The 27,581-nt window shown below is 33.5% G+C and overlaps 1 protein-coding gene across 14 annotated transcripts in view; it reads left to right on the top strand.

The window, feature by feature from the left end:
• Positions 1-5,062: 5,062 nt before the first annotated feature.
• LOC143251075 (B-cell receptor-associated protein 31-like) overlaps positions 5,063-27,581 on the top strand; it is a 37,798-nt gene continuing 15,279 nt past the window's right edge. For 4 of the 14 annotated variants that reach the window (XR_013028484.1, XR_013028483.1, XM_076502439.1 and 1 more), the window contains exons 1-6: positions 5,350-5,501; positions 7,150-7,314; positions 13,110-13,210; positions 15,929-16,049; positions 22,775-22,904; positions 24,539-24,623. Coding sequence is in view for 11 of the 14 variants with exons in the window: in XM_076502439.1 (XP_076358554.1) it covers positions 7,223-7,314; positions 13,110-13,210; positions 15,929-16,049; positions 22,775-22,904; positions 24,539-24,623 (529 nt within the window). In the remaining 3 variants the exon portion in view is untranslated. The other 10 variants (XM_076502436.1, XM_076502430.1, XR_013028485.1 and 7 more) reach the window with 8 other exon arrangements.

The raw sequence follows: 27,581 nt of genomic DNA, 5'->3' as shown, positions 1-27,581 counted from the left end.
CGCCCCCTGGAGGAGGAAAATAAAACATGTGTTTTAATCTTTGCATAGTTGTCTTTGTATCTGTTTCTTTGTTGTTTTTTTAATTTCGCGCAAAGTTACACGGGGGCTATCTGCGCTAACCGTCCCTAATTTAGACTAGAGAGAAGGCAGCTAGTTATCACTACCCACCGCCAACTGTTGAGCTACTCTTTTACGAATGAATAGTGGAATTGACCGTCACATTATAACGCTCCCACGGCTAATAGGGCGAGCATGTTTAGTGCGACGGGTATTCGAACCCGCGACCCTCGGATTACTAGTTGAACGCTTTCACCCATCTGGTCTTGCCGGGCCGCTTATTAGTTTGTACGTATAAAGAAAAAGAAAAGAGTATTTGGTTGTTAAAAATGAAACAGCGTAATATACTATCTGTGATGTGCCCACCACGGGTATCGGAACCCGGTTTATAGCAGTGTGAGTTCGCAGACTTGCCGCTGTGTCACTGAGGAGATAGTAGTTTATAAGTTAAAGAAAATAAACCAATGGCTACAAAAACTTCTACATAAGTAGGAAAAAGTTATTAAACGAAATGACAAACGTTTTGTCTTCAGTCTGGATAGCAGCAAAATTACAGACTTGTGGCAGTAAAGTTCGGGGTTCAATTCTCCGCGGTGTACATCGTGTAGATAATCCACTGCGTGTATTTTATTAATGACTTACCTAATTCTGTGTGGGTTCGAATCCTGTCGCACCAAACATGTTCACCCTTTCAGCCCCACGGCTTTAAAAATGCGACAGTCAATCCCATTATAGCTGCCTTTCCTCCAGTCTTACTCTGCTTAATTGGGGACAACTAACGCAGACAACCCTCGTGTAGCTTTGCGCGTTAATTCAAAGCAAACAAACTAAAATTATATTAGAAGCAAATACTAGGGTTATAAGAGTTGCAATTCCTTGTTCTTATAAGATCACGTGTGCTGTTTGTATGAAAAAGGATAATAAAAACACATAACATTGATTAAGGTCGAGTAGAAGATTACGAAAGCAATTAGCAGAAAAGCTTTGTTTAGAAAATATTATGTTTATCACAAGTCATGCGTGGCTTTTCATTTGCAAGAAACTTTTATCGAAACAAAACTTCAATGAAGATCACCCCGAAAATAAGGAATACAACAATACATTTCTTATTCTCAAAGAAGAAACTTAAAAAAAATGTCCTAAACATCTCAATGTATTTAGAATGTCAATTCTGGTTGGAAACGTTTATAAGTATCTTCCTCGTGGCAACCTAAAACAGATTTTAAAACAAGTAAAATATGACGCGGTTACAGAATTGGATTACGCGGTATGAACAATTAACCCATGCGAAACAAGTTATTGGAATCTATCGCCAAACAATTAGTAATATTGAGCAAAGAAACTCCTATCCAACTCCAGATAAAGTTAGTCTGCAAGATTCAGTGACATTTATTCCTCAGCCTCTTTCTGTGGCAGTGAAATGGTTATAGACAAAGACTACGAAACAACAGATGAAACCAAACGATGATACCTTTCGTTAGCTAAATTTGCAAAATTCAACGACAACAATAAACTCCTTACATCTTTACACTTTGGTCGTGCCAAGAGCTCTGCCAATGCTATGAAACAAGAACTCTCATTGGTTACGATAATCCTTATGGTTTGTGTATATTCTTCAGCGAGTTTCACATCTTCCTAGCATCTTCAGCCAAAAATCAAAATAGCAACTACCACCAGAAATAGTACCGGTAAAATTAGATGGTACATAGAGATGATAATGTGAATACCAACGTAGAAAAACGCAAACCTTTCAATTTGTGCTAAAGATTATGTTTTTCAAAACCGAGGGGTGAAACATAAAAAGAGACAAACAAATGCAAAGATTTCAACGTTTTACAAACAGATCATTGTCTTTAAGTACATCGTACACAGTTTGTAAGCCATTTCAGATGCCTACCAAGCACACAAACTACAGATGACTGGAAATTCCTAGAGGAAAAAAAAAAGTCTGCTTTATCTTTCATTTTGTCATATGATCACCTATATGAGTATACATATATAGATAAAACACTCAACTAAAAAGAAATCCACAAATTGTATTAATAATAAAAGAATATGCTACAAGTTGTAATGTTTTCTATAAAAAATATATTAAATACCTACATGGCCAAAAAGTCCCGGCATGGACAGGTGGGTTAAGACGTTCAACTCGTAACCTGAGGGTCGCAAATTCGAATCCACGTTGCACCAAACATACTCGCTCTTTCAGCCGTGGGGACATTATAATGTGACGGTCAATTCAACTTTTCGTTGGTAAAAGAGTAGCCCAAGATTTGGCGGTGGGTGGTGATAACTAGCTGCCTTCCCTTTAGTCTTACACTGCTAAATTAGGGACGGCTAGCGCAAATAGCCCTTGAGTAGCTTTGCGCGAAATTTAAAAACAAACAAGCAAACAAACATGGCTAAAAGTACGGGGATACCCGACCATCACACTCATATGTGCTTGTTGAACATCTCATTTCAAAGCCATGGTCATAAATATGGAGTTGGTTCCCCCTTTGCTGTTATAACAGCCTCCTCCTTTCTGGGAAGGCTTTTCACAAGATTTTGGAACGTGGCTGCGGGGATTTGCTCCTATTCAGCTACAAGAGCATTAGTGAGGTCTGTCACTGATGTCAGGCGAGAAAGCCTGGCTCGCAGTCGGCGTTCCAATTCATCTAAAAGATGTTCAATGGGGTTGAGGTCAGGGCTCTGTGCATGCCAGTCAAGTTCTTCCATACCAACCTCGGAGCCATATCTTTATGGACCTCACTTTGTGCACGGGGACATTTTCATGCTGAAATAAAAAAAAGGACCTTCCCCAACCCGTTGCCACAAAGTTGGAAGGACATGATTCTATAGAATGTCATTGTATGCTGTGGCATTAAGATTTCCCTTCACTGAAACTAAAGATCCTAGCCTAAACCATGTAAAACAGCCCCAGACAATTATTCCTTCTCCACACAAATTTACAATTGGCACTATGCATTCAGGCACGTAGCGTTCTCCTGGCATTTGCCAAACCCACATTCGTGTGTCAGAATGTCAGATAATGAAGTATAATTCATCATTCCAGATTATGCGTTCCCACTGCTCCAGAGTCCAATGGCGGTGTGCTTTACATCACTCCAGCCAACGCTTAGCATCGCGCATGATGATTTTAGGCTTTTGTGCTGCTGCTTGGCCATGGAAATCCATTTCATGAAGCTTCAGACAAACAGTTATTGTGCTGACTTTGCTTCTAAAGGTATTGTGAAACTCGGCAGTGAGTGTTGCAACTGTGAACAGACGAATTTTACGCGTTACGCGCTTCAGCACTCGGCGGTTCCGTTTTGTGAACTTGTGTGGCCTACCACTTCGTGGCTGAGCTGTTGTTGCTCTAAAACGTTTTCACTTTACAATAACAGCACATACAGTTGGCCGGGGCAGCTCTAGCAGGGCAGAAATTTGATGAATTGATTTGTTGGAAAGGTAGCATCCTATGACAGTGCTACGTTGAAATAAACTGAGCTCTTTAGTCGGGCCTGGCATGGCCAATTGTGTTAAGGCGTTCGATTCGTAATCTGAAGGTCGCGGGTTCGAATCCCGGTCGCACCAAACATGCTCGTCCTTTCAGTCGTGGGGGCGTTATATTGTCACAGTTAATCCCACTTTTCGTTGGTAAAATAGTAGCCCAAGAGTTGGCGGTGGGTGATGATGACTAGCTGCCTTCGCTCCAGTCTTACACTGTTAAGTTAGGGACAACTAACGCAGATAACTCTCATGTAGGTTTGCGCGAAATTCAAAACAAACAAACAAACAAGCTTTTCAGTACGACCCATTCTACTGCCAATATTTGTCTATGGAGATTGCACGGCTATATGCTTGATTTTATTCACCCGTGAGTAATGAGTGTGGCTGAAATAGCTGAACCCACTAATTAGAAGGGATATCCACTTACTTTTGACCATGTAGTGTATATCTTTATTGTACATTTATATATATATATATATATTAATATTTATCAGACCTATATGGAAAAAAGATCTCAAAACTTTTTAACTCGTAATAACCTAAAACTAAAAAATCTCAAAACCGATGAAAATGGGGAAAAGAGGCTTAACTTTAACTAATCGGACTTCAAAAGTGCGATCACAATTTGTTATTACAAGAAGCTTATTAAAAAACAACATACATTTTCCTTGAAAATTAATGCTTTTCTCGTGTGTGTGAGCCCTTCAGATTTACAACTCTAAAATGACGTTTCCTCTCGGTAAACATAGCAGATAGCCCGATGTAACGGTCTTAGCACAGAACACACGTGTTTGCGAGGTGAGTGTTAAATCTAAAGTTTTAGATCTTATCCTACTTGCTTGAGAGCCTGGCATGGTTAAGTGATTAGGGCGCTTAACTTACAAGTAAGGATAGCGCGTTCGAATATTCGTCCCACCAAACATGCTCGCCCTTTTAGCCGTGGTATACGTTCTAAAGTAACGGTCAATCCCACTATTTATTGGTAAAAAAGTATCCCAAGATTTTGAGATGGGTGATGATGACCAGCTGTCTTCCCTCTAATCTTTTACTGCTAAATTAGGGACGGCTAGGGCAAATAGCCCTAGTGTAGCTTTGCGCGAAACTAAAACCTATCAATCAATCTACTCGCTTACATAAGCTATTGTAAAGATTCGATTATCTTGAGATTAATTTCATTTTCTCAAGATATCGTGATTAATTGACTTCAGCTAGGGACCTTATAGATTTGGAACACCAGATTAAATTAAGGCTACTTAATAAACAAACTCTCTGTATCTTAGATACAATTAATGTGGGACCATATCAAGCATTCTGTGTTTAACCGTCGATTTCTGTAATCCCTTTTCCTTTCCGAATCTCAATAACAACCTTGTAGTTACGAATGTTTATTTTGGTTCATAAGCTTCTTTTCAATATTCAATTTATTAATTGTTGTTATAATTTTGTACTTACTGTAGGAGTATGCTAAAGACGAAATATATGAATTCAAAAACGTCGCTTCTCAAGTGTTTTTTTTTTATTATTTTATGGGTTTGATTTATGTTTTTGTCGTATTGTTCACTATTCCAAATGTTATTTTAATCACCGAATGCAAGCCGTTAATATTCAGAAAACGAGATAATTCTAATAGACGGAAGACAGAAACGCTGTTATGCTGTGAATCTATAAAAATAGTTTGCCGAAAATGAGTAAATATATTAATTTATATTAACTTAAAATTTATAAATCCAACGAGAGCTACAAAAAGTATATTCTAGTGTGATTGTATGGCACTGGTAGCATTTTTTAACATGTATGCGATGTCACTTTTTCTTAACTTAAAATATCTTGCTCTGTACTGATTGATATTTGAACCAAAATATTTCTCTTATCTGTAATTTTAGAGTTTAGATGCAGGATTAGTTAAGTGAAAAAATTTTAAAGCTAAAAGAAGGACCGCAACGTAAACTTAGGCAAGATTTATAGATAATTCAATACTGTTTAGGTGCTGCAATAGTGTGTTAAGATTTCACATCCGGAAATGAAAAACATCGATATTGGCCATCTCATAATGAGATACTCAGAATCATATACTGATGTAGCAAATTTTACTTTTTGTTTTAAAGTTTTATTTGGTTTTGTTTACTTTTTGTTTATTATTCATTCTAATTCCAAGTTCTGGCATGTATGACTTATAAGGCATATATCTTTCTTTTTAAGTGCAAAAATATAACTCGTCATACACTGTGCGCTACCAGGTATTCATCTGTAAGGACTAATGCTTCTAAGTTATTTTTGTTCGAGCCCCCTCCATAAAAAATAAAATATTGTTTGCAGCCTTTAAAACAATCGTAAACAAATTAAGACTTTTTATTTGTTGAAAGTCTGTATTTAAGCTATTGAATTTTGCCCATAACCATTCTGTAAGTCAATTTAATATTATCATGAATGTTAGAATCTGAGTAAAAGTTGTTTACTTTTGAGTCAGTATTGTGAAAACTAATTTTACTTTGTTTGATATAATTGATGGACCAAGAAATTTAACAACACAGTAGCTGTGTAGGAATATGTGACATACCTCATGTTTATGTGTATCAGCAAATTAGGAATAACAATAATATTAAACAATTTAACACTTATTATAACCTTACCTGAAACACATTTATTTGAACTTCTGTTATTCTGATGTTTCTGTAAGTACATTAATTTAGACAAACTATGGCAAATGCCATATTCTGTTCTGAAGAGTTCCACTGACTTGAAGATACCATTAATACATAATAATCTAAGTATAAGGTGTACATCCTGACTAGAGAGAAAAGACATAAAACTTCTATTAGATTTTTATATTGAACAAATATTTTTGGTGAGATTACAAAATTATAGGCAACTTTCAAAGTTAAAAAAGAGGAATAATCTTGTCACATTTTGCCCATGAGATATTCAGGTTTTACAGAAAGTTAAAATGAAATTATATTTTAAAAAAATCTTTTATTGTTTGGTACTAGTAAAATACAGTAAAAATTCTCCAATCACATTTATTTTCAAACATTAATATTCTATGTTCAAAACTGGACATTTCTGTTTCGTCTAAAGTGTTTTGAACTATTGTAACTTTAAAGTATTAGGTTCCATAGTCCATCTGATACTAAAGCACACTGTAAGAAAAAGAAGAAAAATCCAAAACAAAACTACACACAGCTTGACATTGTGTTAGTTTCTGGTTTTGAATTTCATTTTGATTAAAACAAGTATTCTATTAATTACATTAATACAGTGTTAAAGCCATAAAGCAGGGTATTGTCAATATTTACAGTGGTCTGTTAAAATATATTAAACCATACATTAGAACATGCAACAGAAAACAGAATTTGCAGCATTACCTACCTGTACATTTCTTGTGGCCTTTTGTCAAGTAAGGTACGCATATAACGACAAAATAACACACTAAACTTCAAGGATTATGTTCCGCCAGTCCACAAAATTCAGAAATAACTGATGTCTTAAATTAGGCAGATAGAGGTATTCTCTCTCTTCTCTCTGTCTGCATGTGTGCGTGTTGAAAATCAAATGGAGCTGAATATGTGAGTTTAATTTCCATAAAACACACTATTTCACTAGGCCACTCAAAAACAACCTGCAGTTTTTGGACCAAATGAAGGAGTGGCATAAAAACAACTGGACATAGAAAGAAATGAGCATCCAGTGGACTTTAATTGCAACCTTTCTCTATGGAGAAATAGCAGTTATTTTGTTACTTTTACTTCCTCTTATTTCTTCATTAAGGTAAGTAAATGTTCTCTTATTTATTTACATATACAATGACATGTCTCTGCTTAAACACATGTTAAGCATGTCCTTATACAATGCACCATAATGTTTGGGGACACCACGGGGCCTGTTGGTCCATCTCAGTTGTCCTATGTTAAGCATGGCTTTCTTCAACACACCATAATGTTTGGGGACACCACGGGGCCTGTAGGTCCATCTCAGTTGCCCTATGTTAAGCATGGTCTTCTACAACACACCATAATGTTTGAGGACACCAAGGGACCTGTAGGTCCATCTCAGCTGCCCTATGTTAAGCATGGCCTTCTACAACACGCCATTATGTTTAGGGACACTAAGGGTCCTGTAGGCCCATCTCAGCTGCCCTATCCTATACATTAAATTCAAACTATTAAATAAGAAATCTTAAAGTTAGCCCTTATCATTCATGTAGTTATCAAGTTTTCTCCTGAACTCACTGAAATTTACTGTTTTTACAACATTTGAAGCAACTCATTTCAGATGTTATGGAAACAGAAAATTTCCACACTGAGAGAAATTGAACAAAACTGTTTTAACTGAAGATGGTTCCTACTTCACCAAAATGTATATTTGTGTCCCCTAATCCTAGTATTCTCACTGTTAAGTATGAAACATGATAATGTATGAACATTAAAACAAAACATCTGAATCATGTTACTGTTTTTTTCCAGAGAAAACAGCATTAAAGATCTTAACCTTTCCTCACATGACAACCTTTCTGTTCCAAGCATTATTCTAGTAGCTTTCCTCTAAACTTTTCCAACAATTTAATACCAAGGCATGCAGAACTGAACACAGTACTCCAAATGATAATCTCTTTCAGGGTTGTATTCAGTATTTCTGTAGATAAAGTTTAAACTTTAATGAAGATTATTTCCAACCAACTTGTATTTGTAATGCAAATTGTAATAACCCACATGCATTATATTGTATTCATTATAATTAAAACCCATCTTTTTGTGAAGCAGGAACACCCAAGACTTTTAATATTATCAGCAAATGTAAGACTTTATTGGTCATTCCTGTTAGACCCGAGGTATCTCACTTGTAAAAGTAATCTAATCTGATTAAACTCCATCTAGCCACCCTTTAATCCAATTAACTAATTTTCCCCCCACACTTAAAAGAATTTTTTTCATGAACCTTATAGATATATGTCAGGTTTTAATCTTTACTGTAAATATCCAACATTAATGACTAAAAAAAAAACCAAAACAACTACATCTGATAAAAGTTTGTTGCAAGCAACAATTCACAGTAGTCATTTGTTGTACTGAATTTTCTGAAGTTGAAATTTTGGTCATGAGATGTGAAGAAAACTTGTTTTATGGCAAGCAATGTGTATACTGGTTAATAAGGTGGTATTGAGCCACACGGTACGCACATAATATCATCTATAATTTAATATATTCATTTACTTTTTAAATTACATACAAGTCTCTATTAGTCATTGCTAGAAATGTTAATATTAAAGAGTTGTTAAAAAATTTTAATTGCTTCAAAAAATTATCTCAAATATAATTTTCAGAAATGTTTATTTAAAACCAAACTATAAATTTCTACATCCATAAAAAGAAAATGTAATATTGTCCTCAGATGCTACGTCAAGCAGTTACCGATGCACAAGTACTTTTGATATAGATTTTTAAACTTAGAAATATGACAGTTTTCTCCACATTTACCTGTCTGGATGCTAAAATCTATTTACTCTCTAACTTATTTATGGCCAACTAATTGAATATTGGAGAGTAATGAACAGTTTAACTTTTGTCACTGTGATGAGTACATATTCTGGATGTTACTACAGTAACCAGGCATGTTTATTAACTTAGTGATCAAATATAAAATTCCAGTGGGAAAAAAGGAAATACTACAGTGTGAAACATATGATTGTTCTTTATTGTTCACTGTGATAAATAAAAATTTTCATAATGGCAAGTATAACTGAGTATATCCTAGATTTCTACAGGAGGTATAAAAAAAATGTTAAGCTATGTTATGTTAAACACACATTACTCTTTTATTTTTAATAAGAACGGGTGGAAAACATATTTTTAAAATAATTGAAAGTGTAGGATTGAGTGCATCAAAATGAGAAGAAAGAGAGTAGAAATTGGTATTGTGTGATAAAAAGTTCCTCTGTACAGCCTCTCAAGAGGTGTCCAACACATGGTCCATGTCTACTTCATTTATTATTTCTGTCAGGTATACAATAAGCTCTATGGACTAAACTTATTGTACTTAGTTTTGCTTATCATACAATGACTAGAGGCTTCTGTGAATTCTGTTATTGAAGGCAATAAATGTACTGTAAAGCCTCTTTATAGTACCAGAAGAATCAGATGTTTGTGTGGACCCATAACTTGTATGTTTTTCCTTTACAACTTGTCTGCCATTTTGTATTTGCATGAGAACACAATACAGTTTTGTACATTAGTTACGTACGTGGATTGAAATGCAAAGATAAAAGGCCCTAAGAGGTTTTCTGTGTATTGATGTCATGAATTCATTACTGTCTGTACAAAAGTAGAAGAATTTCAGACACACTTTTGTATGTGTCCATAACTCGTATAATATCATTAAGACAGAAAACCAAGGTAGGAATAGACTTGATGTTGAACGTGTTGTAAGGTTGTGCAAAAGACGTTTTATTACTGCCTGTCTGTTCCTACTTTGTTTTCTTACTTTTTGGTGTGTCCATTCTCACACTTGTGGTTTTTAGAACAAAATGTTTTCTGTTTGTTCATTTATTTTTTTTGTGCAAGGTAACATTATGTTATTCAACATTCATTCATATCTTTTGATATTCTGTATGTCCTGCATATCATCAGTTTTGGTGTGCACCATATTATTATGGAATTTGCAAGTAATGGTGTGTGTGTGTGTGTGTGTCTAGTGTGCATTCTCTTCACTTATGGTGTGTGTACACATTGAGCATGCGTGTCATACATGTTTTGACACATAAACTGTAGTGTGTATTGTGCTTGTGTGCATATAATAAGATTTGATAACTTAGTTAATTTCATTAATTGCTTTATCTAGTTCAGGCAATTAGAATTTCATGTAGGTAAAATTGGTAAATGAGTATTTATGAAAGAAACGTGTTATTTATATACAATATACCACCAATTACACTGAATGCAAAAAAAATTCCAGCTTCAGTTGAATTGGAAGACTTACTCAGTAGCATGGGTAGCACAATCAGATGGAACGAATACAGTGTCATTGTAACTTAAAATAAAAAACACTTTCAGTGATAACCTAAAACTCAACAAAATAATTGATATTCTAAACAGTTCACCTAAAGTGTATGATTTCCCATCCATAAAAAACTGACTGATTCAGCCTCACAACTAGGGTTCAACTTATAACTGCTTGTAAGACTTTTAACATGTATAATATATCACTACAAAAAATGGGGAAACAACACTCACCAACTGAGGTTTACATGCAACAACTAATTGTAGCAGTTTGGACTAGTTGTGGACTCCCATGCTTCATGAATATAAACTTGGTTTAAAAATGTATCTCAGAATGGCTGATATGGGTATTAACACTTTTATTGGTAAGCAGAGAACAACGTTTCGACCTTCCTAGATGTAGGAAGTAAACTTGATTTAGTTTACAACATGTATTATAGATTCCTTGCAAAAGAGTAAAGCTTGTCTTCTAGCCAAGTTAAATAAGTATGTAATGACATGCCCATAGGCATCTGCAGAGCGTGTGCCATTCCTGGAAAATAAGAAACATGACTCATTTTGGGTCTTGGGTGTTGCTATCTGTTAGGAGGGTGCTTCTACTGTAGAAAAGGATTTAGATATGTAGTGAGTAGGGCCAATAAATGGTTGATGTGTTTTAATTATTTATGCAAGATAATGCTGTGGGTTATCATACTTTGAATTATAAATATAATTTGGTTGGAAGTAACCTTGCAAATAGGATTTTAGATTGTATCTACAGAAATATTGAATACAAGTCTAAAAGGTTATAGTTTCATTGTATAAGTTAACTATTAGGCCACATATGGAACATTATGTTCACTCTTGGGCTTCTTACCTTATAAAAGGCATTGAATTGTTGGAAAAAAATCAGAGAAGAGTTGCTGATATGGTGCCTGGGATGAAAGGGTTGTCATTATGAGGAGGGGTTGAATTCCTTGAAATTGTTTTCTCTCAAAATAAATGTTTGGAAGAATCTGATTGAATTGTTTAAGATTATAAAAAGAATAGATAATGTTGATGCATTATCTCTTTTCATATCTAACAGTGAGAATGGTAGGATGAGGGGACAGTTATACATTCTGGCAGAATAAGAGTCATCTTCAGCTAAGCCAGATCTATTTTTCAAACAGGTGGTTGGCATTTGGAATGGGTTGTCTTCAAATGTTGCAGAGATAGTAAATTTCAGTTATTTTATGAGAAAGCTTGATAAGTATATAAATGATAAGGGCTGGCTTTCAAATTTATGTACTAATAGTGTTGGTTTAATGGGACCACCGAGATTAACCAATAGGTTCCGTGTTGTCCAAACACGTAATGTTAAGTCTGACTGTGGGAGCTTGCCTGGTCTCTTGAGTTTAACAGCAAAGCCTTTGAATGCACCAAAATCACCACTTGATTTTGATTCCCCCCTTGATAAAACTTTTTGTGGCCACCCACAGTATATCTCATGCATTGATTATGTATCAATAAACAACTGCATCTGAAAGAAGAAATAATGTTAACTTAATTATGTCACATTCTATAGATGTTTGCCAGTAAATGCAGCATATTAATACCATGTGAAATCATATTATTTGTAATTACTGTATTTTCAACCATTTCCCATTCACAGCTTTTGTGTGCCTTAAAATTAATGCAATAGTTTAAACCATAACTTCAAAAAATATATAATATGAATATAGGCTTATGTTTTTAAATAAACTATAATTAGGACAAAGTTTATGAATCTTTGAATGGGTTTAGTCAAATTATTTTTTAATATCCTTAATTTTTAGAAAAATATAAATGCAATTAATGATTATTAGGTAGACTTTTTTTTACATTGCACGTTAAATTGAAACAGTGTTTTGGCATATGCGTGTGAAAAATATATTCATGAAACATTTATAACTTAATAAGGACAGTAAAGATATTTTTATTAGAGAAATGGGTAATTTTGATAAGAATTATTCAAATTAGTATGATTAATCTTTAATAAGCAGGGTGAGGTCCATATGACTAAATATTTTGTAATAACTTGATTTTTGTTTTGTATTTTTATTCATTATTGGGAGCTTCTGGATACAAAAAATCCTTATTTTTTAGACAAAATCCAAAATTTCAAAAAAAACAGTTTGAGGCCTTCGTGACCCCACTCTGTTTAGTATAACACTGTAAGAAAGTTCAGTGAAAAACGACCCGTTGCCACATGGAACGTGAAGATCAACAGGCAGATGCAGTAGGTTCTCTCATACCAAAGACAGGAAGGTTAACGTAATTTCTTGAGAGTGAAAAAAGAAACAACAACAAAAAAACATCTTTGAAACACTTAAAGAGACCTACTCTACTTGTGTAATTGTTTAGAAAATGAGTTTTTAAACAAAAACAATAAGAATGTAATTATATGTGTAGATATAATAATTCGACATTACAAATAATACTTATAACAGGTTAGGGGTAAATAGATAATGTGTCATTGTTTTACACATTAGTTCACACTTTTTTTGTCCAAAAACAAAATCTGAAAAATGCCTCTGTGTATTATTAAGTTTTTGGTTTTATCATTTTCAGATGGGCCCGTATTCTGAAATCTAGACTTTTTCGACTGATTGGAGAACATATTAATATTTATTTTGGAATCTTTCTTTTTATTCTGTCAATCTTTTTCATTGGTAAGTATATAAAGAACATTTTTATATGTCATAAAGTTGAACTGATGGTTTGAATTTTATGTAGCATAGTATCATATCTACCAGAGACAACAGATTTTAATGACATTGAAAGAAGATCTGACTCTGTTACTGTCTGGTTGGAAAAATTGATTGAAAAGCCAGATGTAGTGTTATTCGTTATTTATCCGTACATACAATTTATGGACAAAAATGGACCTGTTGGTCTGTCTAGGTTCTCCCATTTACCATACTAATATCTGAAATAAAAATAAAATGCTGAAAGCCTTCCCTTAAATTAACTCCATCTACTATTTCTAAAAGTAACCCTTTTTAAACATAAACCTATAATGCTAAAAATTAGGTTTTCATGACCATGGTGAGCACAGCACAGATAACCTATGGTGTAGTCGTGTGCTAAATGAGGCATTATAATGTGATGGTCAATCTCATTATTCACTGGTAAAATAGTAGCCCAAGAGTTGGTGGTGAGTGGTAATGACTAGCTGTCTTCCCTTTAGTCTTACGCTGCTAAGTTAGGAATGGCTAGTGCAGATAGCCCTCATGTAGCTTTGCATGAAATTTGAAACAAGGCAAACTTACAGACAACGTTTTTAACAAATGTTTTATAAGGAACATTGTCACCTACTTCCTGAAAATTCATGTACATCAAATCCATATCAGTAATCTTTTGAACAAATATCAAAAGAAAAGTAAAACAGGATTGTTCTATTGTGAAAACATACTGACTGAGTATTTAACAAAACATGAAACTTTATGAATAACTGTGCAAAGCATCTTTTGTTAGACTTTCTGAAACTTTTCTTTACCACAAATGTAAAACTAATAGGCCTTTTATTGTTATAATTAATTTTTATCACTTACTTTGTAAAGACAAGTAACTATAGCCTAGTTTCACTCTTCTTACGCTTGTTCACTGTTCACTTTGGAAAAATATAGTAAAGAGTGGCTCACGTATTTGATCTTCAACCTACTTTGAAACCGTTGTGGAAATGTTATCTGCCCTTAGAGATTTATCGTTATTTAAACTTTCCAGTGTTTTCTTAACAGGTTCAGAATTAATGTGATCATCTTGTTCATTGTTATTTCCATCTATCAACTGTTTAGGATGTGGAATATTGCTAAATTTTCATTATTAAAAATTAAAGAAAAAGCTTTATTTGATAACCCAGCTATCCTGTAATCATTATAAATAAACCTTCCTGTATCATCCCTCAGGTACCCTACTCCTATCTTAACATTTTGTTTATCTTTAGTTTAGTTCCAAAAAGGTCCTTACCATTAATCTTTACCTCTTGATCTTTTACAATCCTTTAAATCTCCTGTTATTATAGTGTATTTAGACTTTTTTACTTCTAATTCTTTTCTTGAATTTTATCCTATATAACTTTTGTGAGCTTAGCTGGCACTTTATTTGAATCCACCATTTTCTTTTCTGTAAGAAACATGCCAATCTCATTTATTTAAGAGCATATATTTAAACATGCTATCCACATTTGATCAGTTGATTCAGTTGTCCAGTTCACAGCAGATAATTCTTGTCTCTTCTCTATAAAGTTTATCTTTTTGAAATATGAAATCAAAATTTTATTTTTCATTATTTCCATATTCAGAAGAAAAAAATATATAATCTGGATGATCACTTTCTCCCAGATGTGTCCACATTTCCACCCTGTCAAATATTCCAGAATTAGAAGCTAAAAGTATTTTTAAAACAGCATTAGTCTTTGTAGGTTCACTTATCAATTATTTAAAAGAACCGTTTTGAATAGTTTCTGATTGGAAGCGTTAAAAATCCAGTCCAAGTGTTGTGATGCATTTATGCAATCAGTTTCAAGAATGACAACGCATGGAAAGATCTGGCAAGGGTGAAACATTTATCACCAAACTATATATATTACAACCATATAATATTCAAGCCATGAATCAACACACATTAACATGAAAATTAAAAAAATAAGTTAAATACCCTGCACATTTTTTTTTGTGAGACTAACGAATCGGAGGTTAAGACTGATAGACGGTGTATCTTCACTGCAATGTGGGTCCCTCTTCTTAGTCACCTCCAAGACATAGGATACATTTTATAATCTCACATTGTAGCTTGTGAAAAACAAAACAAAAAAGGTGTAGCATATTTAATTTTTTTTAAAAATATGTTTTGGTTTACAGCTTGAATATTTTACAGTTATAATTAATCAGAGGTTGTGATTTGCTGTTTTTGATGCAGCTCTTCCTTATGACCTGGTTTATTCATTTAACTTCATTTAGTTATAAATAATTCAATTTCAGTAAATGTATATATATTTACATGAAAAAATAAAACAATTATAACACTACCCAGCATTTTATGTAAGATTTCTTTATCTTCTAACGCTGACGTAGAAATTGGAGTATTATATTATCTAATCATCACACTCGTCAGTTATAATTTGTTGATGGTAGTGATTTCATTATATGAAAAGTATTGAACCATAGACAAATGGCTTGATATAATTTTGCCTGCTAAATATGTTAACTTGGTAGACGAGGTTTACGTGAGGCACCATCCTCGTGAAGTGAGCAATTTAATCAGCTTGTCAAAAGAAGAAAATATTTACTGGTGTTTTAAATTTTAGAACTGTAAAGAACAGTTTGAAGGCATAATTTATTATGTATTGTTGATACTAAATGTAATTTAGTTTAATTATGTAATAACAGATGCAGTTCGAGAAATGAGGAAGTACTCCAATGTCGGAGTAAATGAATTGCAGGGTAGTATGAGGCTGTTTAGAGCCCAGAGAAATTTCCACATCATGCTCTTCACCTTTTTCCTTTTGTTGTAAGTAAACTTTTTTTTGACCAGCTCATGTAATGTTAACATTGTGAAGTTGTCAAGATAAATTTTTTCATAATATTTAGTAAAAAGATACTATAATAGTGTTAAAAATTGGTTACAGATTGGATGGAAAAATTTCAGATAGATTTTAAAATGTATTAATCATAATATGGAAAAAAAAAACCTGAATTAATATTAAATGTACTGATAATGATTGGAAATTCAACTAGTGCATTAGAGTACATTAGCCTTATTGCTTAATAATATAATCATTAATAAATTTATTGATGATTCTGTTATTAAACAATAAAGCTAATTGGCTAGTTCAACTTCCAATTTTTTAGATTGGGTGAGTAATATGATATTACTTTAAATGTCATTAGATGATTGCATTAGATATATTATGTTTTTCACCCTGTTTTCTACATTTAATTTTGAAGATTTTTCAGGATTAGGGTGGCACAATGATAGAATTTCAGTCACAGTGTTTTTGTCATATTGATTGCTGACCACACAAATCCACTCATTCTGGAGCTAGTCACTGAAACTTGACAGACACAGCAGTGGGCAGAGCACTACTTTTATAAGCCAATAAGAATTGATATGGTAAACAAAGTGGCTGGAACACTAGTATTACACATTCTTTTTGAAATTCTCCAAGGAGCTAAATAATGAATGCAATTTTAAAAAAATACAGTATATCTGATACTGGTGTCTAATGACAAGTAACTTAACCCTTTTTCGTCAGCTTGAAAAAGGCATTCACACCCTAACAGCTACTTTAACTTAGAATTAAACTGAAAAAAAACAATTGGAACATTGGGCTTTGTGTCAGTAATTTCCATCTGCTGGTTTCTGAACAGATGTCAATCTGCAGAACTATCCAGTTAAAAACAAGGAAAGGTTAAGTGAAACATTATGAATTTTTGTGAAATTTATAATTTACTAGTCATACTGACCTGGAGTTGCCTGGTATTACCTGAGCAGCAGGCTGATGTTTAGTTATTTTTAAACACAGTATCTGTGTGGCTCAAATATAAAATTAAACACTTAGTATTACAATGTGTTATTTGAAGCATGAAAAATTCCCTATTTTTTCTCTATATAATACCTGTAACTTTATTTTCCTTGTGCTTATTATAAAAAAGCAATACATTTATGTTGTATTTATCATAGTTTTATGTATTTAATAATTTTAATACCAGATGTCAGTTACTGTTCTGACTGTTGCCTAGATATTTATTTCAAAATGAAGTTCCACATTTAACAAATATTTATCACTCAGTTGACCAATGAATACCCTGGTAAGAAGGCCAAAAGCACAGAACTAAAAGTATTTTAATGTAGATAAAAGTCTGTTTATAATTCTTCATAATAACCTTTTTGCGACATGTCACAGGTCAAAGGCCATATCATCAAGTTTGTTGACTTGCATTCAAAATTTTATTGAACTACTATTTTATGAATTTACATCAATAATTTTGGAACAAAGTTGTAAATTATAATTCACACTTTAATATTATGTATGAAAGTAAATATTAAAAGAACAAGTTTATTATTAAACTAGAATAAAAAATAAGAACCTCGTATCTTTTTATTTTGCTGAGACATTGCTTATGTACTAGATCGAACACATTGGACCCATTCACCTCTTTCCAATTTTAAAAATCGTTCCTTGTATACACTTACCCTGTTATATGACATGTGAATAACAGATCAATAGCTTAGAATGTCTTCAGAGTTGTTTACTCAGCCACTTTAGTCTTTGAAAAGGCTACCACATTCTTTCGATCCAAAATTTCAATGAGGGAGGTTACGCCTTTAGTCTGCTCAAAGTTTCATATTTTTTATAATCAAAATACACCTTAGTTACTAAGGTTAATAAATTATAGTGGAATTCTATGGTATCAGTGTAGTTATTTATGATTTTTTTGGTTATTTTCTTTGATATCCTCCATGTGTGAAATTTTGAAAGGCTTAGCATCCTATATTCAGCAACAACAGAGTACAAAGGTCATAGTGAGAAAAGATGATTGTTTGCTTTACTTCTCCACTTATTGTTACGTATTTTAAGAAAAATAAGTTTAATAATTTATTTCTAAATTGTAATAACTTATATTATGTATAATAATGGAAATATGACTGTATATTACAAAATACTGCAGTCCACTAAAACATAGCCAAGACAGTGAAGACTAAAGTTCAGTTTTATGTTACTGAATACTTAACATGTGTGCATGTGCACTGTATCAATGCAGTGTTAGGTAGGCATGATTGGAAAGTCAGTATAATTAAAAATAATAAATATATATGTAAATACCGTGTTTCTCCGATAATAAGACCTAACCATGAAATAAGACCTAGTGTGATTTTTGGGGATAGTTTTAATATAAGCCCTACCCTTAAAATAAGCCCTAGTTAAGAGTGGCAGGAAGAGGAGAGAAATAAAAAAAAATTAATTTATTAATTAGTTTAATAGTTGGTTAATTAGTTTGTTTAAGTATTAATCAGTTAGTTTACTAGTTTAATAATAGTTTATTTTAAATGTTTAGTTTAATAGTTTAACTTTGTAACTTCATTTTTTTAATATATCAAAATAAGACATCCCCCGAAAATAAGCCCTCGTGTCATGTTTTGGAGTGAAAATTAATATAAGCCCTGTCTTATTTTTGGAGAAACACGGTATATAGCATTATGAGATTTAAGCTATTTAGACTAAACATTTGTATTTTTGTGTTATAATATGTGGTAATTGTAGCACTGAAAAAGCATAATTTATATTTATTTCCTAATTTTTTTTATGATGTTTACAACATTGGTTAAGTAACAGCCCCTCTTGTTTAGAATATATATAAAATAACATGAAATCAGTTTGCATTCGGACATGTAATGAAACAGATTCTTTCTATTTTCACCAACAAATCTTTAGTGAACAAATTTCAAATACAAATTTCAAAATACAAAAAATCTGATTTTTTGTATGCAGAATCCTTGTAATCTCTACCAGAAATTTACCAAATTTTGTGAAGATGTACTGGCCATATCAAAAGCTATAGTGCAAATATTTAACATGTGCAGATGTGTAGATAAACTTGTGTATATTACACCAAGCCTACAGTAAAAAGTTAATTTACTTATGTTATGAGTCCTAAACAACAACATGCACTTCTGTGATTCTCTTCCTGAGTAGGTGTTTCATCACCTTTCACCTCCTGATGAAACTCGCACAGCTGCAGTATTTGTTCAGAAACAATTTTTGTAAAATAATTGAAGAAAGTCATTCATACCTCCTTCAAGTTTTTTTAAAAATCTCTTTCAATGAAGATCGTTATTACCCATGCAGTAAAAAAAAAGTTTGACCTTTTATCAGATTTGTTTAGTCCCAGCAAAAGTTATAACTGTTCAAAAAATATTTTTTATTAATTTTAAAATCAGAAATATAAACAAAGAAACATTTAAATATAATCACTTCTGTTGATAATATGAATTTTAACACTTACATGACATGGCAACATATTCTTCTCTCTTTTATTGCTTAACAACTCTAGGGCAAAATTATTGACCAAAAAAATTGTCCAAAACTTAAAAGTAAAATTAAAAAAAACAAACCCAGATGCAATGCTGTATGTGTGCAGAGTTTCAGGTCTCTTGGTTCTTTCCTTGAGCAGTTATGGTATTGACTGATACATACTCACATAAACTCACCCATAGGTTGTTTTATTAGTATAGATACATGTATAAGGAATAGGTGAAAGTGAGAAATAAGTGAGCTTCATAAAATTACTTTAAAGTTCATTCAAATAAATGTAAGTTACAAAATAACACTGCTCTCCTAATGGTGCACAAACATTTTGCTAAAGTTGTGCCATACCTTGGAATTAAATTGGTTAAGAATCATAGTCAGATAACAAACTTAACAGGATTAAAAAATTAGTTAGAAGATGAATTAAAGAATTGGAATGATTACGGTAGGATGATGTATCTTAGAATGGCGAGTATTGGTATTAACACTTTTATATACAGTCAAACATCGATATAAGGCGCTAGTTGGGGTCCAAAAAATTCGACCGCGTTGTATCTGATTGCGCCTTATACCGATTTGATTATATTTTTTTTTTACCCTAGGGGTGAGTGATAATGCAATTAAATGTAAAAAGCAGAATTCTAAAGAAATTTATCGAATTCATTACTTTGATGGGGGCTGATATTCTAAAAGTAGTTCCGTCAGAGCAATCATGTGATCGTTTTTACGATTAGACGCTGATTAAAATTAGTTTAATTTTATAAGTTAATACATATAGTAATTAATTTTGATAATTTATTTACTAATTATTAAAATCTGAGTACAAACTGAAGTCAAATAACTACCAGATAAAAAAATGTCATGGCTAAGTTTAAAATACGAATTCAGTACTGAAACAAAAACGGATTTTTCAAAAAATTTAATAACAATAAAATATAGTAAGCACATAAAACAAGTTGAAATGCACAAATTTATAGTTACTCAGTAGTCTTCTTTCTTTCAAAAGCCTCCAAAAGTGTGTTCCTCCTTGGTTCCGCATCCTCTTCGCAGTTCTCATTAGGTCCTGGATCTGTAGTATCTTGCAAATTCCTAGATTGTGGTGTTCTGCCCAATATAGAAGTTGTTCTGTGTACTGTATTGCCTGAGTTGAGGTGATGCAATTCCTGAGTTCTTCTGGAATGGGGTCATCTTCTTCTTCATCTGGAGTGGTTAAATCTGTGGGTGTTGCCGCTGGGTTCTCTATTGCTTTCTTGATCTCTTCATCTGTGAGGGATGGCTGGGTAACTGGTGCTACTTCGTTAATCTCGGCCCACTGTTTCACAAGGGTTGTCAAGGGGAGTCCATCCTGGTAGTCCTGATGAAACCATTCTTCAAAGATTGTTGCTGTCATCCATGCATTTTTGCTGCTGTTGTAGTCAAGTGGTAGTGTCTTCATGTTGAGGTGATGGAAACATCTTGGTTGTCGAAACTTGCCAATTAGTAGTGGTCGAATCTTGTGGGTGCCGCTCCAGTTACAGGTCAAAAGTAAAGTTGCTCTGTCTTTGACTTGCTTGTATCCTGATGTCTGGGTCTCTGTCCGAAGTGCGAATGTCCTATCTGGCATAGCCTTGTAGTAAAGTGCTGTCTCATCACAATTGTAGATCTGGTTCAGTTCCAAGTTATTCTCCTTGATGTAATCCTGTAGTTGAGGGATGAATTCCACTGCTGCTGCTATATCTGCCAACTTTGCCTCTCCACAAATCTTGATCTGGTTGATGCCGTGCCGCTCCTTGAATCTCTGTAGCCATCCATGGGTGAGCTACCAATCTTCTTTCTGGTATAGTTGCTGGTAGGTCTTCTCTGCCTTTGCAAGGACCATGAGTTCTGAGATGGGAATGTTGTCTGCTCGAAGTCTTACAAACCAATCATAAACTTCCATGTCCACTGCTGGGTCTGCTGCTGTCTTGGCTTTCTTCCTCTGTAGTCCTGTCATTCTGTCTACCTGGTTGCAGAATTCTCTCAGTTGATCTTCATTCTTCAGCCAACCTCGAAGTGTAGACTCTGGAACTCCTATTTCTTTCAAAATCTTGGTCCTTGCTTCCCGTTCGGATTCGCTGCACAATCTGTATCTTCTCTTGTACTGTGTAAGCATTCCTTTTGGTGCCTCTCTTCTCCATGGGTATAAATACGCTGTATGTTGAAAAAATATGAAAATCGCAGTCTGTCGCCACCAGATGGTCACTATCCCATTCACTCACGACAAAATTGATTCGGTCGACGAAATTCTGCCTACGAGCTGGTGTTACAAGACCTTTCAGTTATTCGGCGATATTAGAATAAAGGGAATAGCTAACGTCACAGATTTCCAAGAAACTATTTAGTCTGAAAGCTTCTGGGGAGCGAGCTGTTTCTTAGAAATTTATATGGTTTCAACATTGACGCTATCGTTTGCAGCACTTCATGCCACTGTCACTGGTGTATATGACTCATCCTTCGTCATCCATCGGTCGATCAAGGATGACTTGTGGTTTTAATGAAAATAAAGTTTTGATACTTCTTGCCTACACACTGAGAGCTATCCTATGACTGGCAGATTATGTACTTTACTGCAGTTGACAGCGCCAGGAATTATTACATGCAGGCCGGGGTTTGATCACAATATGCGGCGTGAAAACCATACAAAAGATTGAAGTGGATTTGGTTTTGATATTTGATCACATTAACCAGCTGATTACATTAAGCAGTGGTAATATTAAGCGGCCTCTGTAGAAACCCCAAAAAATTTGGGGCCTAAGATCATCGCTTAACTGATTATCGAGCTTTATCGATGGGTTTTATATCGATGTTTACCTGTAATTAGTAAGCAGGTTTTTGTTAACCTGAAGATGACCTAGGAAGGTTGAAATGTTGTTCTCTGGTTACTAATAAAAGTGTTAATACCAATACCAGCTGTTCTGAGATACATTTTTATTTCAAGTGGGTTTCTTGTCATCAATGACTAGAATGACGTATTAACAAATAGTTTTTCTTTTAAACAATAATTTAATGATTAATTTTGTTAAGAACATTTTTCTGCCTTTAAAAGATGAAGACAGTGACTGAAAATGATTATATTTAATATTGAATCATTTCAGTTGATCTAGAAATACACTTGGTCTCTGTCCAAAACAATAAAAATATATATATATAATATCATTGAAACAGTATGGTTTTGGTCTTTCTCCAGTGTTATTCGTCGACTTGTTACCGTAATCCTGAACCAAGCTACACTTACTCTTCGATGTGAAGCTTCAATACTTCAAGCAAGAACTGCAACTGAGAAAGCTGAAAGACTAATGCAAGAAATGGAACATCAGGTTGTGATTTATTTGGTTTCTGTTTTAAATCTGATATTTATATCAAATTAATTCAACAATTTTTGCAAAAAGATTGTTTTTCATAATCTGGAGGTCGTATATTTTAGTGGTAGTAAATCCCTCTATGGTCGTTTCTTCATAAAATGTTAAATCAGTGCCCTAGTACAAAAAATAATAATAACACCAACCAAAAACTCTAAACCTCTCAGAATATTTAACAATCATGAATAATTGCTCAAAACAGTGACCTAACAATTGCACTTCAAACTTAGTTTCAAGTGAAAAATACACTGAAGATTATTAGTGTGAGTACCAGGAAGTATGAAGATATTTTTTGCGATGCTTTGCAAGAGGTGCTTAAATTAATTTAAAACTAATTAACAAACAGAATTTTCTACTTAGACTAAAATATATTTTCATAAGTTAATAAAAATAGATCAATACATTTACATGTCTTGATGATTTTATCATCAGATGCTTAACTGCTAAAATAAGGTGTCTAATAGTTGGGGAAACAATAGTTTATGTAATTGAATAATTATTTTAAAAAGCTATTACAGTTAAACATACATTTTGTTCTTAGCATAAAACCATCCTATTGAGGAAAATTTTTTTACTTCATTTTCTTTATGCATCTCATAAAAGATCGACATGCCATATAGCGTGTTGATTGTGATGCATGGAAAGAAACGATGACAGCCAGTAAACTTAATCTCACAAAGTTTTATTTTACCAATGGTTGATTATAAAACAGTATTTTACACTCACAAGAAGAAATTTTTTATATTAAAAGTAAGGAGGAATTAATATACAGGTTCTATATTGATGAACGGTGGGGTTTGTAAGCAAATTGTTAAAAACAGATACTCGCTGTGAATGTAACTTTTATTTTTATGTGATTCACCAACTCCAAAGTTTTTGTGAATGCAGTTCTATCCATTTCAAAAGGTTTCTAAAATAGGATTACACAACTTAAGTACGTTCACCGTTAATGGTGTGGCACACATTATATCAGTAATCAATTTCTGTCTGTACTTGGTCAAGAATCTCTGATATAATACTTTCAGTTGCTCTAACAGTGTTTTGTCATAAGTGAGCCAAGTTGGCAATTTATTCACTGTATGCACTATTCTTCACATAGCCCCCCAGAAATAAGTAGAAGTGTGAGGTCAGGGTTCCTTGGAAGACACTCAATCAACCTTTTTCTTCTGATCCATCAGTTGGAGAACCTGGCATTTAAGGCCCTGTAAACAGTTTTGAACTACCTTTGTATATTGTTTCCATGTGGCAGATCTCTGTTCTACTCTCTTCTAAATTGTCATTACACCAATTTCAATTTCATTTCAGCTAACCACGGAATACACGTTGCCTTTTCTTGAATGGTACTCATTAGAACAGAACCTTGCAACATGGAACCCTACTATTAACAAAGTTATATGAGTATATCAGTAAGTCGGTATTTCCATAATGCTGGGTACCATGGTGGGGACATATAATGGCAATGCCACAAAACTTCACCAGTAATTTATGTACACCCTGTATTTAAAATAGTTTTGTATTTACTTAGTATATTTTAATGTTAAGATTTTTATGTGTTTATGTGTACGATATTGTTTGTTTTTATGATCTTCTAGACTAAAACAGTGGACGATGAACATGCAAATAACCTGAACTTTGAAAATTTGTCTCTGAAAGAAGAGTTAGGACAGGCTAAGAATGGTAAAATGAGATGAATATTTCAGTGGTTGTTACTGCTATGTCTTACTAAAAACTAAATTAATGTTTAGTGTTATTACTAATTATTAGAAGGTTAGCTTAATATTTTAATGTGCTTCAATTCTATAACATCAAAAATATAGTTGACAAGTTCTGGATTTTGAAGCATGAGAGTGAAAAATTTTAATGACTAGTGCATCAATTTTGTTTTTACTTGCAACCTTTGAAGTCTAATATTAGAAAATGAAGTGCTATAAGATAGTTATATAGTTTCATACTAGGATCTGATGCTGCGAAATATGGGACACTGTATCATCTTTGTATTCTGTAAATGATTTTTGTTTTAAATGTTATTATGTTCTGAAGTTGACAAGATACATAATTGTAAATATTGAGACCTAGAATAGAATAATTTGGCCAGTTTAATTGATATTACATGTGTGTGTCGGCTGCAAAATTTTTACAGTAAAAATAATTATTAGTAATCGAGATTTTGAGTGTGCATTTAATTATTTTATCTTATGCCTTTTAAAAGTTTCATCTGTTGAAATACGACAGAAGATTAACAGAAATGAAACATTTGCGTGCATGAACATTTTAATAACCAACAAAACATTTTCATAAATGAGAAAAAAAAATCACCTGGTAATAAGCAGCAAACGTCTTTTTGAAAAGTGAAATGGACAAGTTAAATACAGTCTCTCATGCTACTTAAAGAGTTCTAACATTCTCAGTAGTGTCTATAACTTTAGGTAATACAGAAATTTAGATTACATGTTTAAGATTCATACCAGGTTGGATTAATTTCAAAATACAGAAGGCCTTTTCTGTTGTTTTTTAACTCATGTTGTCAGTGAAGCATGTTACTAAAATTTTCTGAGTGTACTTTACATGTTGCAGAGAGTACAACACTTACCCATAGCTCTCCACTCTCCTACCTTTCCCGCGACTTATTGCACAGTTGTACGGGGATCTTACGTAAGCTCTGATTCCCCCTATAATTTAGCTTTTCATAACAACATTGTGTTGACTTTCTATCTGATGAAAATACTTTTACTGCTATTAATGTATGTATGAATAACTGTAGTTGAAGACCTTATATAAATACTTTGTCTGTAGTGGGCATGGTAACACTATAGCTGCATTATCAGCCATGATTTTTCTGTGACTTTGTAACATTCTATACTTATATTTCTGGTGGGTAAACAATAAAATAAGTGCTTAATTTGTCTAACATATGCATGTTTATTTTGCTTTTGATGAATGTTGATGTTTGGCTCAGGCTTATTTGTGTGAAGAGTCTGCATAAGTGGCTTTGACTGCCACTGCTACAGTGCTAACCCTAAAAGTGGCTTTGACTGCCACTGCTACAGTGCTAACCCTAAAAGTGGCTTTGACTGCTACTGCTACAGTGCTAACCCTAAAAGTGGCTTTGACTGCCACTGCTACAGTGCTAACCCTAAAAGTGACTTTGACTGCCACTGCTACAGTGCTATCCCTAATCCTCATGACAGTTCTGCTGGTCGTGCTACCTTTTTTTTTTTCTTTTGTTATAGTTATGTGTATTCAGAGATCCTGGCATGGCCTGGCAATCTGAGGATTGTAGGTTTAAATGCTGTCATCAAACATGTTTGCCATTTCAGCCGTGGGAACATTATAACATGACAATCAATCCCACAATTAATTGGTAAAAGAGTAACTTAAGAGTTAACAATGTGTAATGGTAACTAGTTGCCTTTCTTGTAGTCTTTCTCTGCAAAGTTAGGGCTGGTTAGCGCTTGTGTAGCTTTGTGCAAAACAAACCAATATGTATTCAGAATTGAGCCTATTTCTGTTATCAGGAGAGTGACTTGATAGAACCTGAATCTTTTTTTTAACCCTCTTCTAATGGTGTGTTTTGTGAATGGTTTTTGTAATAAATCTATATTTAAACATTTAATAATGTGCTTCTATTCTTTTGGACCTTGAGTTTGATGTTTAGGGTGAAAGGGAATTATCTGTTGGTTTTTTTTACTTTGACTCATTGAAGTTTTTTTTACCTTTTATGTTGTGATTTGTCTTATTTTGAAACTTTTCATTCTGCATCAGTACAATTTATCTTCCTTGATTATTGTAATCAGGATCATATATCTAGTTTGACATTTTAATTAGCTGTGGTTCTAACTGACATTATTTTTATGAGCATGTTTCTTATTTACCTTTGATACTTTTGTTTGTTAGGCTGCATTTTAGGATATTTGTCTTTTAATTGGCTGACACCCATAAATGTGTGTGTCTATATATTTATTTTCCTTAATAAACAAAAACAAGCCCAAACAAAAATAAAAAAATTCTGCACAAATCAAAAAGGATCTCTAGCATACATGCAACAAAGTTGGATATAAAATGTATGCTAGGTATTGGTGGTGATTCCAGAAGTAAGGCTACATTGTAGTGGGTTGTGCCATGTATCAGTTTTAACCTTTGTTTGCTAGTTACACATGAAGAATTTTGTAAATAATTATAAAAAGAAATAGAAATCAGGAGAGTGAGCCTTGAGCACCCACAACACCCGACATTTACATCACCCTTTACTACTAAATCAGGAGAGTGAGCCTTGAGCACCCACAACACCCGACATTTACATCACCCTTTACTACTAAATCAGGAGAGTGAGCCTTGAGCACCCACAACACCCGACATTTACATCACCCTTTACTACTAAATCAGGAGAGTGAGCCTTGAGCACCCACAACACCCGACATTTACATCACCCTTTACTACTAAATCAGGAGAGTGAGCCTTGAGCACCCACAACACCGACATTTACATCACCCTTTACTACTAAATCAGGAGAGTGAGCCTTGAGCACCCACAACACCGACATTTACATCACCCTTTACTACTAAATCAGGAGAGTGAGCCTTGAGCACCCACAACACCCGACATTTACATCACCCTTTACTACTAAATCAGGAGAGT

The sequence above is a fragment of the Tachypleus tridentatus genome, chromosome 5, assembly GCF_004210375.1.
Source record: "Tachypleus tridentatus isolate NWPU-2018 chromosome 5, ASM421037v1, whole genome shotgun sequence".
Classification (NCBI taxonomy): domain Eukaryota; kingdom Metazoa; phylum Arthropoda; class Merostomata; order Xiphosura; family Limulidae; genus Tachypleus; species Tachypleus tridentatus.
This window is presented reverse-complemented; position numbering and strand designations above follow the sequence as displayed.